At 41.4% G+C, this 19119-nt stretch overlaps 1 protein-coding gene across 2 annotated transcripts in view; it reads left to right on the top strand.

The window, feature by feature from the left end:
* Positions 1–18098, top strand: part of LOC146376458 (ADP-ribosylation factor-like protein 15) — a 99398-nt gene extending 81300 nt beyond the window's left edge. For both annotated transcript variants that reach the window (XM_084947171.1, XM_084947170.1), the window contains exon 5: positions 16242–18098. In XM_084947171.1, the coding sequence (XP_084803297.1) occupies positions 16242–16394 (153 nt within the window). In that variant the 3' untranslated portion in view covers positions 16395–18098. The remainder of the gene's footprint in view (positions 1–16241) is intronic.
* Positions 18099–19119: the final 1021 nt, after the last annotated feature.

Below are 19119 nucleotides of genomic sequence, written 5' to 3'. Positions count from 1 at the left end.
TACTTCTGTGCAGACCAACTCGCTTGAAGAGACAGTCCCAAAGGGTCTAAGTAAAGAAAGATGAAAGCTTTGGAAAGACAGCCAGACAATGGAAATGAGAAGTACTTTGTGGAAATAAAAAAGTTACCGGTAAGTTTTGGTGCAGTTCCAAGTGCCACAAGTGTTGCTCACTCAGCAGGCTTTGCTTCATCTTCTCTGATTACGTTTTTACTTCAGTTATCTGAAAAGTACTGTTCATTCCCTCTGGTGATTGTGTCACTTAATCAGTTAAAGTTAAGTTGCTTGTAACTCTTCAGAAAGTAGCTCATTTTCTAGGTTCTCACCTCTAATTGCATATTAGATACTTTAATGTTGCACAGTAATATATATACAATTTCTAGTAACTAATAACCTCTGCCCTTGCAGGCATTCCATTATCGTCATTAACGCCCACTTAATCTGACAAGAGTCATTTGATAGCAGTATTTTCTATTTAATTAACTGAGTAAAGGTGTGAAACACGTGGAAAGTATTCCTTTCTCATCCTTTTGTTCCATGGATGTCACAGAAACCATTTTTAAGGTGCATCAGTTATTAGTATTTTTTTTTCTACAGCACTGATACAGCATCCTTGTTTTCTCTTCAGAAAAACACCGAACAGAAATCTCTGTACTGGTGACGGTTGTTTCTTTTTGTTGTTGTTTTTTTGCAGGGAAGCGTTGCAAGCCTCCCTGCAAAGCTCTGACAGTCTGCTGTTTATGTTTCTTATGAAAACCTACGTGCAGTCATAATTACCTTTTTAGATGTTTCATCATACTTTTTGAAATCTGTATTTTTTCTAATGTAGTCGTTCATCACTGATCATTATGATAGTGAGTACTCTCTTCACTGTGCGTATTCTTATTTGTATGTTTTTCTGAGCCAAACTTAGAAAAGCATGCTAAATTAATTCAAGTTAATTACAGCCGGGTGTTGTTTTACAACTGCTGGTCAGAAAATAACTGCCAGACATATTTTCATGTTGTTTATTTCACACAGTAAATGAAACAAAATAGTACCCTTGTGTATTTTTTAAAGTCATGTGTTCATTTTATTATTTCTTTTCAGTTTAGTTCATATTTTATATCTTTGTTCTAGCTTAACTTCAGAGAAAGTCCTGTACTATCTTTACTTTAAGCCAGTGATGTGATGATGCATAAATTTGAAGTAATGTACTGCACTGGTGTTCTTACTAGAAATTCTAAAACCTTTGTTTTTGTCTTTATTTATGGTTTATCTGTTTATTTCTGTGGGATATCTCAAACACAAGTCATCTGTCTGCCTTTACAGGGTTTATCTTTATGTGAGCAGTAAAAGCACAAAGACAAGCACTGTGTGCTTTCACTGAAATATATTGATCATTTCTTTTACCATTAGAAAAGTGCCCATGACGTTACTATGCAACCTTTTTTGCTATCTATACCTGTTGCACAAGATAGCGGTTGGATTTAATAAATCAGTCACGTGAATGCATCACATTTTGTGCAAAAACTGAGATTACAATTAAAACTAGAGAGACACACATGATCAAATGGTAAAAGTATTTATAAATAAATTAATCTGATAATTTAAAAATATGCCCTTTAGCAATTGTAGTAATGGACAAAGTTTGTAAAATCCACTGACTTGTTGTTTGAAATATGACACATCTCTTCCTAGCCACATAATGCTCTTACTCACCCTCGACAGGTGGTAGACATCCAGATGGCTACTTGAATGTTACATCCAGTTGATCGCTTGTTTTTAGCCATTAATTAGTTCATAAGTTATCTCAGCATGCAGCATGTACGTAGGTGCACTGCCGGGTTAGTAATACATTTTTGCAAGTTGTACCCTGCACAAACTATGTCGCTCTTGCACATGCTGAATCTTGCCTACTCTTTGCTAATTGAATATACAGTGCATTAATGTGATCCAAATGTGGAGGGGTTCCTAATAATTTGTGTTGGCATGCGATCTGGCAGTTATGACCAAAACAGGTAATTTGTTAAAACTGAGGCTTTTAAGATGACTCACCATAAATTCTCACACAAAGCCCAGGAAGTATATATATCCGGATGTGGTTATGATGGAACTGACACTCCTGAAGTTTAAAAACATTTGTTCAGTTAATATAAAACCATCAGAATTCTATTTTAGTTTGCAAATATGACTTAAAGGAAATTTAATGCAGACCAAATTAGGCTTTCTATAGAGGGGGGAAAAAGCAGGGTCCTCAGAATAACATTTCTGCTGCATAAGACCCCTAATTTACTAAACGGAGCCTATAGGTTTTTGACTCTCCTATGTGGCTGGAACAGTATTCTTTTTTTCTAGTGTCCGTGACAGCAATTTAACATTGCAGAAAGTCCTCTCACAACTTTTGATCAAACTGTGTTGGGAATAGTCCAGACGGAAGTGGCTAGTCAACCACTGTCCTCTGTCACATTTTGCACATGGTGAACTTGCAGGTCTTGGCACACATTGGGTGGTGGCTGTGCTCAGTGACTCATGTGGCGCCCAGTGTCTGAAACTTTCGTCAAACGTCTGGCACATGGTGTGTGTGTCATTGTGGACTGTGACGCTGGTGGCTCAAAATTCCCCAGTGGCTGCTGATTGGTTGTTTAGAAGATGAGGCACAGGTAAGGGCCAATCAATGAACCTTAAGAAGGAAACAACACAGCGTGAGCAACTCCCTTTACCAAATGGCCATAACTAAGTTGTTAAGATCACCCTTACAATACCTTGCATTTGCGTCATTACTGAGTGCAAATGTCTAATAATTGCCAGCTCATTTAGAATAATCATCGGGATAAAAGTTGTGCACCACATACGTCACAAATGAGACTGAAAAGTGACAATTTATTTTATTCAAAAGTATATTTTTAAGTCCTCCCCTCTACTACTCTATTAAACAGGAGTTTACAAAGGCTGCCAATACCAACCTTTTTTCCTCCTTTTTGTCCTCTAGAAAATAATTATTAGCACAAGCAAAAAGGGAGGTAGTAAATCCAGTGTTAAGAGCTTTTTTGCAGGAGTGACCCGAGTAGAGGAGGGAAAAGACACACAGTCACATTGAAACACATGAAATCACGTCTTCAAAAGAGTGAAAAATGAAAAAAAAAATGTGATAGGCTGACCTTAAAAATGTCCTTCAGTAAAATGCTAAATTAGTCATTCGGACAGCAGAGCATTAAATTCTTGATCGTTTTGCAGAATACAGTCATGTTTAGTTAAAACGTGGTCGTGCAGTTGAAGTGAAGGATCATAATTTGACTTCTTTGAAGGTAACTTCAAAAAGACATGGGTTTAGGGCAAAATCTGTGAGATTTGGTCTCACTGATTTAGGTTTTGGAGTTGGGGGGGCTACTCTTATTGTCCTCACACACACTCACAAGTCTTAACTCTACACAGACACGAGGCGTTGAAAAGGAAACTTTGATCTAATCACAAGTGTTCTGTGCTATTTATTTATTTATTTATTTATTTATTTATATGATGATGTTAAATGTCTCTCCATTGACTGACTTTAATCTATGAGAGGTCCTAATGGATGTCCTTTCTCAGTTTGCCTTTGATGGAAAAGGAAGGGGCGGTGATATCGAAAGGAGTGTTTGCACAACTCAGCTGGTCTGTAAACACTGATGCTCACGACAAAAGTGATGCTATGCTTAACGCTGCACGGCATGTATGTGTTGCGTGGCTTGCCCTTTGTTTTTTCACATACCTCATGGGCAGAAAAAGCTGCGGTCAGTGCTTAATCACCACAAGGGCAGTCTGTGAGCTATGACCTGTTTTAGTCTTTTCATCTAGATTTAATCACGTACGTTGGTAAAAGAGTGCTGCAGCCTCGTCAAATGATTCAGCAGATGTCGGTATTCTTCAGCGGTTTGCTTTCGCCTTAAGAGAGTTAAGTAATGTTGCAAAAGTAAAAGTGAGCCAATTTCATCTTTCTCCTGCTCTCTGCAGAATAATAATTAAGACAAATTCCAAACGGGCTCGTTGCCAGTCTTGTAAAGATGAGATCATTGTGCAATGTCAAATAATTTTTATCAGCTTGACTGCCAAAAATTGGGACTAATGAAAACTGCAGTTCGAGTGCAGTCAGCATTTCTAACAGACATTCTTTTTGAATTCCACTAATTTCCCAATAAAACCTTTCTCCACGATGCCAAATGAAGATGAATGGGCTCCAAACTTAAAAGGTCCAGCTGTTGCATAAAAATTTCTGGTGCAGAGTTAAAAACGGCATCAGCAGGGAGACCACCATAGTGTTCACAGATCTGGGGAATCGACGGGCTATTTCATGCGAAAAAGGAATGTATTCAGATGTTAACCGAAATCATATACAGCTGTTTTTGCCTGGGGTGTATTCCCCTTATCAAACTAAGTAAATAGAGGAATTGTAAAATACATCCCATATAATGACAGCTTCACTATAGAATATTTATTTACAGTCACTTAGATCAGATTTCCTTGCTGTGTGCTGAGTGAGCAGACAAGACTGATGGCGGTACTGAGCAGGAGGACAGGAGATGAACAGCAGGAAAGCAGACAGGCGGCGGGGGGGGGGGGGGGGGGTCAGGTGGTGTGACTTTTTACTCTGCCGCTCACTGACCTTGACAATGGAGCCCCAGCCACTGACTCTGATGGCTCTCTCTGATAGTGTCTCTTGCTCGCTCTCTCTGCCCCTCTATCTGTTTCTCTTTCGCTCTCTTTTCCTCTCTTTCCTTTTTTCTTCCACCCCCCTCTTCTCTCCCTCTCTCCCTCTCTTACTCTCTCCCTCTGCTTGTGCCTAGTGAGTTTAGCCCGCTGGCTATGGCAGCCAAAATGCACCACCACCTCTCTGCTGCAGCTCACCCCCCTCTTACCTCACGTCTGCTCTTTTCCAGACAAGCGGGTTTAAAAAGTCAACTGCGTATTGAGCCGTCTAGACTGAAGCCGGTCAGCAACCAGTGCTCCCCACCCCCACCTCCCTCTCTCCAACCCCAGACTCGTGTTGCTGGCTACAGGAGAAAAATGGATGAGGAGCAGGTGCCCTTGCTGAGCTCTGTCCCTTAATTCTTGCCAAGTGCAAATGACTCTGTGGTCACATTATATAAACATATTGACCACAATGTAGCAACATCCAGAAAGCCGAGCCTGAGTTAGCCTCCGGACATGTTGACAGCATTGTAACAGCAGTTATCTGTACAGATGATAAAAAATATATATATTATTTTCAGCCCATTTACATAAACGATATGTTGGTGATCTGTTGCTTATTAGAGTAAGTTCTTCCAGTGTCTTTTCTTGAAGGTATTTTTTTTTTAATAAGAGTACACTTTTCTATGGATTTATAAAATGCACTCTTCCACTCTGCTGGCTGTTATTCGTTTGACTTTCAGTTTTGTGAGTAATATTTAACTTCTTCTTGCAGACACCAGTAGCATCAAATGTATTCATTTCATATTTGCTCATCATAATCGAGGTCCATGCTGTTGTACAGAGCACACAAATATCATTTGGTTGGGGAAACGTACAGTAGGAATGAGATTACGGTCCTGCATTCCTTTGTGTTCCAGTAGCACTGAAACACTAGAATAGTATGTAACTGTAACTGAATAGCGATGATGAAAGTCTACGACATGCACTTAATGGTGGATTTTTATCTCACACAGATATGCTTGCTAACACTTCACACAAGCCGCACACGGTTCGGTGTAGTTTCTGAGTTCAGTTCCCTCCCGTCAGTTGATTAGGTGAACCGCATGGCACTCCGAAGTGTGACATTCCATGTAAAGCAGCGCGTGATATTTTTTTTAAGAGGTGTCTCCAGCCAGTGGCCCCACCATGTGCACTTAGATGACTCTATCTTCTCTGGTAAAACACGGTGTTGACAGCTTGATTTTCCAACAGACTCTTGCAATTAAGCTGTCTTTAAATGTCAGTGTCTGCCTTTACGTCTTCTATTACAATTAATCAGTCTGTGCTCTCATTTTTCCAATTCACTCAGGTAGTATTGTAATTTAATGCAGAGATGTTTCAAGGTGTTAGAACTCAACAAGTCCCGTCAGGTTTTTGGTTCTTTTTATACTTTAAATTGATACTTTTGATTTCCCCTCAACTCACACTGTATTTCAATATGATTTTTTCTTTCTATCAATATTTCTTGGTGACCGTAATAAGATGGGCTTGTGAAAACACTTTTGTTTCTTAACAACAGGACAGAGGAATTTATCCTTGGTGATAGCACCGGAGTGACCGTCCCCTTTGCATTTTGCATGTGGTACACTGCTCCTGACTCTTGCTTGGTCATATCCTCTTACAGATGGTGGAACAGACATAGCAGGATGTTGTCACTCCTGGCAGTGATAACCAGAAAGTGCTTACAAAAAAAAATAGAGGATTCAGAGCAGACTGGGCTGATAAACTCTGTCTTTCTTGGTGGTCCCATGTGAAACTGTACTCTTGAGAAGGGAAAAGTTGACTCCAGATGTTTTAGCTGATAGATATACCTGAGTCTTTGATAAATGATGAGCCACTTTTAGGGGTACTGTAACATACATTTCCATGTTGCTATTAACCTCTGTTTCCATGTGTTGTAGTCTGTGAGTGATTACCAAAAAAAAGCACTGCAAATCTCAAGAGAGATCCTACAGACATGTAACCGGGGCTTCATCCAGCCCACCTTGGGATGCAAAAGTTGGAAAATCAGTCAAGCAGCACATATTGATTACCCTCTGGAGAATGTGTGCTAGACCTTGGAAGACCAGTATGTGAAGTTACTTAGAGACTACTTGTTTCTTTGATGTTTTATCTCGCTTACATCTTTGTCTCACCCACTAGCGCAGCCTTCCCGCCCACCTTAATTTCTGCTTTCTTTCCTTTTCCCACCCATACCGCCTTTCTGGTCCTGTCATCCCTGGGCAGGTGGTCTGTCCCTCTGGGAGGTTAAGGGGCACTGTGGGTGAGAGGGCAGTTGGCAGGTTGTGTGGGCACTGTGCACGCATTTTCCCATAGCCCACGTCAAATGCCGCTGAACCCTGACCCTAGTGGGTCCTCACTCTCAGAATCCGTTTGGAGCGCAATTCAGACAGCCAGACCCTATTCAGCACCGTACTTTCCTCTGTAGGAGAAAAGAATCCCGTCTTTCCCAATTGTGGTCAGTGGCCCTCCCTTTGTTTTCGGTCAAGCAGGGTCGGACGACCGGCCGCCACAAGCCAGGACAAGACTTCCGAAAAGCCTATTCAGTATGCGATTTGACCCCAAAGTTCCCTTGCTGACTCACATGGATCAAACGCTGGGAATCTCGGGGGGGGGTTCCCTTCCATTGAGTTTTTCATCCATTGAAATGTACCCTTTTTCACAAGTTTTCTAAAAGTTTGATGGGTATAGCACTGTTTCACAAATGTGGGGCTCCTGGTAGATTTATATCCAGGCTTCACAGAAGTTTGTTCTTAACTCCTTAATTGCTTTAGTGTTAAAGGCCATTATTGGCTTTATTGATAATTAATTGATGCGATAAAAAGAACAGGATTGGCTTTCATCCTTGCCTGTTGTGGTATGAAAATGATCGTGTGTGGCTATGGCTGCTTTTGTTTGTACTGATCCACAGTTTTGGGTACACACTACTGATTTCTTATTATGGAAGAGATTAAAACCAGACAGAAGCAGTTCTCTAACTAAGGGTATTGAACCATGTATCAAAAACAAACACATTTCTTAAACTACATCAAACCTCATGTTTGATGATGAGCTTCACAACCATGCATATCCACAGAGACACCACCGATGTGTAAATTTCCCGAAAATTGGTTTCATAGAGTGACGTGCACTTTAATTAGTGAAATTTGCTTGAAGCAGCTGGAACACATGTTGGGAAATGTGTGTTTTGAACAAACAAGCCTTGGTTTTATCATAGCTTTTGTTTTCTGATTGGTCTTTCGTCCTTTTTGCCTGCCAGTTGGTTGTTTTTAGGGGGAAAAAAGCTTTGTGATTAGTGTACACATTACAAGCAAACATGTTCATGTATGCTTTTGAATCCTTTGATTATGTGATTCCGATTATAAATATGAGAAGGTATCCAAAGCAACAAAAAAAAAAAAAAGTATGAAAGCCTGCAACCTTGAATGAAAAAAATTTGATAGCCTTTGATTTGCACGTCTGTGTCTGTGAGAGTAAGCGTTGCAAAGAGAAGTTGCTATGTGAGGGTGTGTGTACAGACTCCAACTTGACGCATGGTTTAAATCTTTTGCAGGAGTGGAGCACTTTGATTCTAATGCCGCGTGCTGTGTGCTGAAGCGGGGGCCTGCTGCAGCTTTCAAGCTGGTTAACTGTCAGAACTGCAGTGTGAAAGGGGGGCCTCAGAGTGAAAGGGGTGGACAGTCCCACTAGGGGGGTCCTGGAGAAGGAGGCGGTGGCTTGGGACAGACCTCCTGGGCTTTGAGAGCCCTCTGTGTGGGCTGCTACAGCAAGGCAGCCCCCTTCACAAGAAGAAGAGAGAAAGGGCGGGCTTAAAGGAAGGTGCTGGCACATTGGCCCCTGCAGCAGGGAGCATGGGCAGGACGCCAGCTCACCCGTTTAAGTCCCATAGACCAGATGTTCCTTGTCAGGGAGCTCTTGGCCTTTCATAAATTGAGATACTGTAAATCTTTAATAAGGCAAGGCAAACATGCGCATGCACCCCCCCACCCACTACACACACTTCCCAAATATTCTACCCTCACAGACGTTTCTTAGTGTCCTGCAGGTCAAACCCTGGTGAAGGGGCCTTGTTCCATGTACTGAACCTGCCAATTATTCTCCAGCCTGCACAAGAGGGCGGATGTTTTCCTTCCCCTTTGCCCCCAGCCCACACTCTATAGAAAATGCCATTCATGCTTCTGGCCTGTAACATCACCTCATCTCTAAGCTTCACTTAACGATATATGCCAGCGACCACAACCAAAGAGTTCTCTTAGATGTTGTGATCTAAATATATATAGCATCAGAAGCTTATGAAATTAAGTGCGCCCTGTTTTTCAGGTATGATTTTAGCATGTTATCTTTTCCTTTCTCAAGTGATCTTCTGGACATCTTTGTACCAATATCAGCATATAAACTAATCAGCCACAGCTTTAAGGCCTCTAATTGCCCATTTCATTTCATCAGCTTATTAAATTCAGAGAAGAACTTTTTCATTTTAACTTTGAAGCACTAAACAAATCTTAATGACATCTTCCTTAGTTGTTCCATTCCAAGAGGAGAATAGAAATTAATTTGCAAACGTTTGCCAGTCTGACTCAGAGTGACTGCCATTAATCCAAGTTGGACTGCGATTGTTTGGAAAAAGGTTTTCTTGCAATCAGTTGCTAAAAATAACAAAATCCAGTCCGTTCACTGGGACACCAAAGAGGTTGCCATCCTGTTTTTTTTTTCCTCTGGTGTTTTTGAGTCATTACTTATTTTTCTGTTGGTCAGATTGCTTTAGATATTTTTAGCCTGTCCTCTAGACCCTTGTCTCACTATGCCACATACCATGCCATGTTTTTTTTTTTTCTTTTTTTCCCTTTTGTCCTATGTAGATGCGTAAGGATGTGTTCTGCAGAAACACTGCATCTGATGTTGTCACTACCAAATTTGAAACATGCATCATTTACCCATGAGGAAGCCAGACGTTTTTGGAAGTCATATGACTTGCTGCAAGAAAAATAAAAGCAAATACCTCTGTGCTTGTAAAAACAAAGCAAAAAAAAAAAAAGATCTACCTGTTCATTGTCCAAATGGGAATTTTCTCATGCACATCTTCTAGATAAATTTTCAAAATGCTTATATGGAAAGAACATTATCACCGTGTAACCTCTTAAAAGCAATAACATTGTTCCAAGGAGCACAGTGAAGGAGTCTGTAAGAATGTCCCCTGTGCATCCTTGATTTACAGAGCCTCTGAGGATAACTCTGATCTGGCAGTGGTCAGTTGGCTTTGAAGAAAAGTGTACTGCAAGTGAATCACTTTGAACCCGCGCTAAGCTGAGCCCAAGGGAAGCCCTGTGGTCTCACCTGAGTGGAACACGACAGTAAATCTCAAGGCTGCTCAGGTTTTACATTGTGACATTGGGACTTTAGACATTTTTTGCCTGCTCCAACAGTTCTACAACTCTGGTCTGGTTCCAGGGTGGCCTCAGCGCTTTTACATGCTAGCTAGACCTGGATTGTTTCCACAGCAAATGAAAGGATTTAACTCAAAGTCCACATCTTTGTTTGTCCCACTCACTCCTGTCATGCTCAGAATTCAGGTTTAAAGTCTTTGCAATATGTCTTTTTGACACCATTGGTGTGTTCTTAAACCCCCTACATCCATTTTTCTTTATTTGCTTCAAAGTACAGCTGTAGGTTTCTTCATGGATCTTTGCATTCCTGAGTGCGCCCTAAATCTACTGCAGCTTGAAACATCAAGGTCTTCAGCTGTGCACTGCTTCTTATTGATGATTGCTCTGGTCTTTAGTATACAAAAGCTGATTGCTTCCATTTCTGTATCCCTCAAAAATATAATTGCTACCAGACAGCTAATGTGTTTTTGTGTATTTGGCATTTCACCTCTGTCTGTCGGTCAGTGTAGAGCGTAGGGTACGGTAACAAATGTCCGCTGGCCAGGAGTCAGAGTATCGATTGGTCCACTGGGCCACGTTAGTCAGTTTATGTACACAAAGTTGAACAAAATGCATCTAAAAGCAAAGCTATTATTCTGCTGTACAACAGTGGAGGCATGTAAATCATATCACTGCTTCCTTAAAATGGACCCAAGCTTGGTCGATGACGAGATTCGTAGTCCATAGCGTTTAAATGGGATTTGACTGGAAACATACAAATGCACAACAAAACCTCAAACCTTTTGTGATGTGGCAGCTTTGACATGTAAAAGACTGATGTCTGCTGTTATTAGATGAGTACATATGATTTGCAGGCAATTTAAAGTTTTGGATCTTTTGGAGAGGCAAAACCCCAAGAATATGACATTTTTCCCTGTGATTTAGCAAAGCATCAACAGTGTTACCCTTTGTAGTATCTCTTCTGGGCTCAGCAACTCAAACCGCTTTTAAAAGAATCCCAAAAATATAGTTAAATGTTTTAATTAATATCATCAACAACATGCAATGACTACGCGACTAATGGCTGGGAAAGTCTTTGGTTGGGGGAAGCCCTTGTATATATATTGCTGTGCACACACAATAGGAAAGGGTTTGGTATGGAGATCCTGTTGAGCTCTATTATTGTATTCTCGCTGTGCTGTGCCAGCTGCTGGCTGTCTCAACTATATTCAAAGAGGGATTCTGCAGTGCTCACTTCATGCCCTACTTACTGCTAATACATTAACCAAACAAGTGATCAGGTCATGATCTACCTTGACTTGCCCACCTTAGATGCAAAATCTTCAGTCCATTACTGAAAGTGTTATAGCTTTAAATAGGTGCTTACATAGGCTTTGGGGTTTATTTACTGGCCAGTGGGCTGTTTCGTTTCACACCTCCCTCAATTTGAGGCACAGTGTTTGTTTATTCACAGGCTTCCCAGGTGTTCCTCTCTTGGGGACCTCCAGGCTTTCTCGTGTCTTTAAGGCTCTTTAGGTAAGGCGGAAAAGCAAACAAAGGCATATCTATTATATGGTGAGTGGAGCTCACATTACCCTCCCGTTTCAATGCAGTCGCCAGTGTGGGCCATTTTCCAAGTGACTGATATCTTCACAGGGGCCAACATGTCAAGGGATGGTGTAATTGATTGTCTTGGATATTTGAGTCTGCCACTTTCCCTGGTTAAGAGACCCCCTATTGCTTCCCTCTCCAGTTTTGTGCCTGCTCGTGTGGTGAGGTTTTGACATGTGACAGTGACGCTTCATAGATATGTTGTCATGGTAAATATTAGGAGAAGGGCATCGAAGGCCATGTTATTCATTTATTTGCATAGACATAATAAAAAGATGTGTTTTGCTCACATCCTGTGAGCAGAAGTGATGCTCTTTTTGTTTAAAAAGGGTTCTGCTGAAGTTTAGCGTAATTAAAAGCTCTAGGCCGAAACTGTTGGTTGACCAATGAGCGCTCCTTGTTTCAAAAAACAGTTTTGATGTTGTGTGGAGGAAATCATAACTTGTCTGAGTATTTTTAACGGCTTCTCTTTAGGTTTTGACGTCTTCTCAGATTAACATTCTGTGTTCTTCTGTTTATGGTCTTATTACTTAAACAGTAAGATGTTATTAGTATTATTTGATAATACTCTATTTAATTTAATTGTTTTTTCAGGCTTTTATAACCCGAGGAAAGTGTCAACCATACATGAGAAATGGAAAGCTTACAGCACAGATCATTTAACTTTCTTTCGGTCCTAATCTGCTGTAGGAGTGTATCCAACAAATCTAAATCTCTTTCATCTGGCTTTGTTGTAAACCTCTGCAAATATGTTAAAAACGACTTGAGATTTCTTAAATACGCCCACATAGCACCAACCTACTGAACCGTAGTAAGCTTTATCAGAAAGATCCTGAACATGTTAATGTCACCGTGTTAACCACAAATTACTCAGCACAAATTCAACAGCAGAAATAACTACAAGGAACACTGCGTACCAATAAAATAATGAAAATGATCCATGAAATTGACTTTTTGGAGGTAATTACTGCTGTGGAAACACTACAACAAAAGTGAGTCACATTAGGTTACATACCATTTAGTTATGTATCAGCTCTCTGTGTACTCTGTCTGTGATGCTGTGTCGGTTTTGTCTCAACAGTGTGATGGTTTAATACATTTCGGAAGGGTTTTTTTATGGTAGGAGCTGTGTTTTTTGGGTTTCTTGATAGTTGTGGTGCAAGAATCAACAGGTAATAATCAGTAAATCACAACCGCATCGCCTACTTTCAGTACCTGAATGTCTGGCCAGCCTGACAGAGAAGCTTAGTATCTGTCTGGATTGAGTGGATGCATCAACGTAGATATAAGCTGCTTTCTTTCTTCCTCTTCTTCTTTTTTGGTCCTGTGTGTGTGTGTGTGTGGGTGTGGGTTTGGAAACCTGTTATCTAGGGCATGCTGGGAGAAGCTGAAACTGTACTGGTGTACCTAAATATATGCTAAATAAGCGTACTGAGAAAAAACTTCTGACAGTTTTTGTTGTTTTTGTTTTTTCTCTGCTTTATAATTTAAAATATAGACATCTGAGCCCACTGCCACCTGCTCTGCTTTATGCTTTTTTAGAAGGTGAAGACAACTGCAGAGGAGAGGATATAAATTTGTTAGGGTTTTTTTTTTTTCTTCACATGTAGTATCAGACAGCAATATCAGGTATCTCCATAGCTGCCCTGCCCCTTTAGGTGGCTCCACGGTTTGTTTAGTTGGTCAAGAGGCCAGAGCAGAGCTCATTAAAGCTCTTTTATTCTGCCAGGAGATCCTCTTGACATGGCATGATGCCAAGAGTGACCATACATGCAGTAATCTGGCACAGGTCAGGGAGCAGCTGGATGCACGTGCCATATATGCCCATTGGGTATCTTAAATAGCCCAAAGTAGGCTTGCCAGGTTTGGAGCTTAAGCTTAGCTGACTATATTATACAGCCACTCCCTGCGGACACTGGGTCACAAATTATACAACCTAAAAAATAGATCTATAATTCATTTACTTAAGTCGAGGCTCATATTCCAAAAAGAAATCATGCTTTAACATTATTTTATATGTCTGTCTTCTGCCCCTTGGGTATGTTAGATTCCTTACACATTCCCAGTCTTTAGACTTTTCATAGTCTCAGAAGTTACTAACTATTCAGGGCTGTTACCAAAGAGTTCACTTTTCCTGGGTTTCATGTCTGTCCTCCTGAGAGTGCAGACTGTTGGCTAGCATGACTAGGCTCGAGCAGCAGGAACTCGGCTGACACAGACACAAGCGATTAAAGAATTTTTGACACCCTCATGCATGTATAAGCTGCTTTCTAACATGCACAAGGCAAGACGCTCCGGTCTGTATGACCTAGAAGAAGCTAGACTGGATGACCCAGTGGTCATCCTTGGAGCCATCTGGCAATCCACGTCTTGTGTGGCTTACCCATACCACTGCCTCACGCAATTCCTTAAGCAAGCATAAGTGTGCTTAGGAGGATTTAATCTCAGAGAAACTGGTTTGGGCCACACTGCTGATTGCATTACATTGCTGATTCTTTCAGTAATGTAATACTGAGGCAGTGTTTTTAGCAGCATATAATAGCTGAATTGTGTGATTAAAGTCTCTGGATTTGATATGCAGTGTCGATGAAATGTAGCTCACAAGAAGGTGTTCATATCAGTTGGCTATTAAGTAAAAAGGGGATTGTTTGAGATCACAGATTAGTGGTTTTATCATGCGCACGTAAGTGTAAAGCTGCACTGAAAACTTTAGAAGTCATCTGCCGTCGTTGGTAAGGCCGCTCATCTGTCGCACAGTGCTAAAGAAGGTATTTGCCACACTATGAGATGCCCCTGGGTGTGTTCTATTGGCCCGTGAGGGGAAGTGAGAGAAGCTTGAGCCTGTCTGCACTTGCACAGAGGTCACTTCTGGACTTTTGACTGTTTTCCAGTGCAGGGGCCAAAGTCTTCCAGAAGAGGGCCTTGGCTACAGGCTGACAAGTAAGCCAGCCAGACAGGCAGCCAGCCACATCGTCTACAGTCTAGGTCTGGGGCTAGAGCCTGGGCTAGGGCAGCTCAAGTTACCCAGACAGATTTGTTAACACTGTTTGGGTCCACTCGGCTTTCTAGCCAGGCCTCTGAGCCAAACGCGGCTGAGGTGACTTAATCTGTCATTAAACTCACATTACACCCGGACAGAGACTCGGCTCAGGGGGGCAGAGACGGCACTCACTCTCCCACTCGCTGGCATGGCTGGCTGGGTTTGAGCAGACACAAAGAGTGCGCACCCCCTCCTCCTCCTCTCCGTCCTCTTCATGCCACACACCATGGCACAGCTAGACAGCCCAGCACGGTCTAGACAAAAGCAATTTCACTTGAAGTTGAAAAGTAATTTGACTGTGTGACGATCCTTGTGGACTTTGTGGTGTTTATTTGCTGCACATAGCTCCTTGTTTTCTTGTATAATTCAGAACACTGAGGTTGTCTGCAGTCATTAATCTCGGTTTGATATTTGCAGAAATGTGTAGAAATGAGCACTAAAGAAATCAATTAAATTGATAATAGCTAATGTAATGTTTTAAATAGCTTCAGAGCATAGCTTTGTGCTGTCCTCTTTCCAGCCAGTCAATACTCAATGTGAATATTGCATTCGAAAAAACGCAGTAGTTTAGCTTGTAGCTTAATATTCTAATAAAGATGAGTGTGAAATAGAGATGCCTATATTCATATATTTCAACCTAGCGTCTGTACACATTGTGTACATTTCTGCAAGCCTATACACCATTGTCAAACTGAGCATGAAACTGACTAAATTAGTTAATAAGGTGGGAAATTGTGTTTTTATTGCATCTGTTACATTTGAAGCTTTGCATTTTTCTCCCAGAGCTGCTGACAGTACACATTTGGTTTTGTGCATTCTTCACTGGCTATAAGGCAAACGGGAGGAGATGGCTGAACTGGGTTCACATCGGGCAAAAAAATTGTTTCCATATCTCTCAGCTTGAAAATGTCAGAAACCCTAACAACCTGCAGTACCTTCAGTGGAGGTCTAAGACATTGTTTCCCTCTGCTGAGATTTGTTTTTACGTAACAGCTGGTTCTGGTTCTCCCCTGAACCTCACAGCACCCCCACTGTCAAGAGCAGCCAAAAGCCAACATATGAACTTTATAATAACTGTTACAAAGAGCAGTGCCAACCCTTTTATTCCTCAGATGAAGAGGCTGTTGTGTTTCATTTAGGTGTGGGGGGGGGGGTCGAACAGCAGCAATTACTGGATACCGGTCTAAAAAACGTACCATGTCTTCAGTCTTATGTGTTACTAAAGCACAACGTTATACAGTTACTTTCTGCCACATGTTTGAGGGTGACGTAATGTGTGAACTGACCTAGTGTGGTGAGGATATGAGATGAAAATGTGCCAGCTAACATGCCTTTACAAGCTGTAGTTTGACGATTGTGTTTTTGCTTTATTTGAACTTTTTATACTTTGAATTTGATCAAAGATGTTCTGGGGGGAAATTAAAATGTTGATTCATATTTTTTTATTCGTATTGAAAACAGGAGCTGTTGTTAGACGCTGAATATAAGATTTTACTTTTTTCAAATGATTATTTTAGCTGATTGCATCGTGTGTTTGGCTGCAGATCAAGAAGTACTTTGAGCTGGAACCGCTGGCCCGAGGAAAGCGCTGGATCCTGGAGGGCAGCACCACTGACAACATGGAGGCGGTGAAGGAGAGCTTCGGTCAGTTCATTAGCCTGTTGGAGGACAAAGACACAGAGCCGGCAAGGATATGATGCTAAAGCTGCTAATGCTAGGAGACATTAGCGGTTAAACACCACCACGTCCTGCTGGTGCCCATGTACATGCGCACACATGCACTCTCACACATGCGCGCACACACGCACGCACACACACACACACACACACACAAGAAAATACAGCAGTTGTTGGTTTCTCTCTGTGAGATGTGTATTGTATGTTATCCTCCCTTCACTGCGGTCTTATTTTTCAAATTTGAAGAGCGTGCACAAGCGACAGTCAACTACTACAGCCTGACAGAGGAGCGCGACTGTTAAACCCACCCAGCGTAAAGCAGTTTGTCAAAAGAAATCACTGAACTTTGCCGACAACAGAAATCTTGTTTACTGCTGTTTGTGCCATTGTGATTAAATCAATGGCATTTGGAAGGTATGGCATTCCTTTGGTCATTATTGAGCACTAACACACACACACACACACACACACACACACACACACACACACACACACACACACACAGTGGAGCCCAGGTTGTCTGTAGATATGTTTAACATCTCCACTAATTACTTTGCAGGATGTTTGGGTGGGCATGGTTGAAGTTCTTTCCACTGAGAAGTACTGTATGGCTGTCAAGTGTGCTTCTCCTTTTGACTCGGTAACAGCGAATGCCATCATGTGATTGGAGTGCATAGTCCAAAGCCTTGTGTTATGAACGGTAGTTACATATCGGTGTGTCACACCGTGTCTGAATATCTAATCTGAATAGTGTAGTCTGAGTATCTCATGGAGTATCTTATGTACATGCAGACAAGTATATTGCTGTGTACCCTCCTGTGCAGCCATACACAAGTACTACTAATCATGTGACTAGTGTTAGGTGAGTTTATGGAGACATTATTCTTTCAGAGAAAGTGGAAATGAGTTTGAATGCTTTTGTAAATGTGCAACTTAGGATATATTTTCTAGCTCTGTATCTTAACCTCCTAGAGCTGCATTCAGATTTTTTTATGTGTCATATACACACGAGTCACACTTAGGAATTTTTTCAAATCAAAGAAGAAAAAAAGAAACAAAAAACAATGATTGACCAGGCTGGATTTCTCCACAAGTAGAGAAATGTAATGGACTTGGTTGCTTAACACTAAAATTGTCACTTTTGATGATGTTTTTGTGTTTTTTACAGTATGTTTTTTTTTCTTTTGAATTTGATATAATCCCTTTCAGCATTGGCTTGTGACTGCAGACTCCCATCGGGGTGAAATACAAACTATCAATCAGCCACAGCAACAGCTGCATCTGACAAGTCGCTGTCCGACACACTAATGCCTTCCAACTGTCTGAAGACCCCTCCCCGTCTGCTGTTTATCACGTACCTCTGCCCCACTTCATCCAAACCAACACTACCCCTCCACTCCAGCTCCGCTCCCTGTTTCCATTACTGCTCGATGGGGCTTCTTTGGCCTAGATGAGCCAGTTCAGTGCGGCTGCCCTCAGGTGGACTCCACACCTCTTAAAATGAGTCATGTTCATTGTGCCACAGGTGTGTGGTTGTCCCGAAGATGTGCTTATGAATAATGTTCACACCTCCTCCTTCCTGCGTACTCTGTATTGTTTGTTGTTATTTTGATCAGTATTTTTGTCAGGTTTGTAGAGATTTAACCACTTTTTGTACCTGATGTGAGAATGATGCATTTGTTCGCTTGAAAGCAAAATAAATCTGTTGACTAGGGATGACACCAGTGTTGGCCTTTTCATGTCATTTCATTACCCAAACCTTTAAAAATGCAGTATTTACATTGTTGTTGTTATTATCTCATCTTGCATTTGTCTCAAAAAAGGCAATTTACATTTTAAAAGGAAAATTACCGTCACAGTTCTTGTTGGCATTTTGATCATTTTTGCTTCTTAAACTGTGGAAGTAAAATATCTGATACATTTGTCCTCTTACTTCCTCTGAATGCTATCGAGGGGCGTAATGCAGTTATTCACAGAATAATTGCAGAACTGTGGAGCTAAAGGGTTTTTGTGCATAAATTTGGTCAAAATGGGTATGAATGGGAAAATATTTGAATAATGGATTATTTGCATTTCATGTTTTAGCACAAAATATTTAAAGAATTGAAAGTTTGCATGTTTTCTTCACAGTACCTCTGGTTTGTGATTTAGCGTGACCCGTGGAAACCTGAGCTGCTGGAAGATAATCAGGAAAATGCAGATGACACAGAGGAGTTTGAGCCAGAGGTTTAAAAAAAGAGAGAGAGAGTAAGAGAGAGTCAAAGTGGAGCAGCTGAAGAAAGTTCTGAGTGGAAAGTTAACAGAGTGAGACAGGAGTGCCTGATAAATATACTCTACTCTGTGCTACCTCTGCCTCCCCCTTTCTTCTCCTTTTGCCCTTCTTCCCTCTCTTTCAAATTAACCGTGTGGCTTTAATACAATGTGTGTCATGCAGGTTGCCCTGGCGACTCTTTGATCCTGTTTTCCAGTCTCTGCCTCTGGGGCAGACGTGCTTCTCTTCAGTCTGCTGCACACCAGCTCTGGAAGCTCCTGCAGCCCTGAGACAAACCATGGGCTGCTGCGCTCGTCTCGCTCCCCCTTTTTTCTTCCTGTCGCTCTCACTTTCTATTTTAAGTCCTTTTTTCTCCCTCTCCTTATCTTTTTTCTTTCTTTCTTTTTTTCTTTTCTTTGCTCAGATTTTTTCCATCTCTCTGTCTCACTCTTGATCGCTCTGCTTCCCTTTGGTCACACCAAAGTAGCCCTCCC

The sequence above is a fragment of the Perissodus microlepis genome, chromosome 12, assembly GCF_051167445.1.
Source record: "Perissodus microlepis isolate ML-2025 ecotype Zambia chromosome 12, ASM5116744v1, whole genome shotgun sequence".
Lineage (NCBI taxonomy): Eukaryota > Metazoa > Chordata > Actinopteri > Cichliformes > Cichlidae > Perissodus > Perissodus microlepis.
This window is presented reverse-complemented; position numbering and strand designations above follow the sequence as displayed.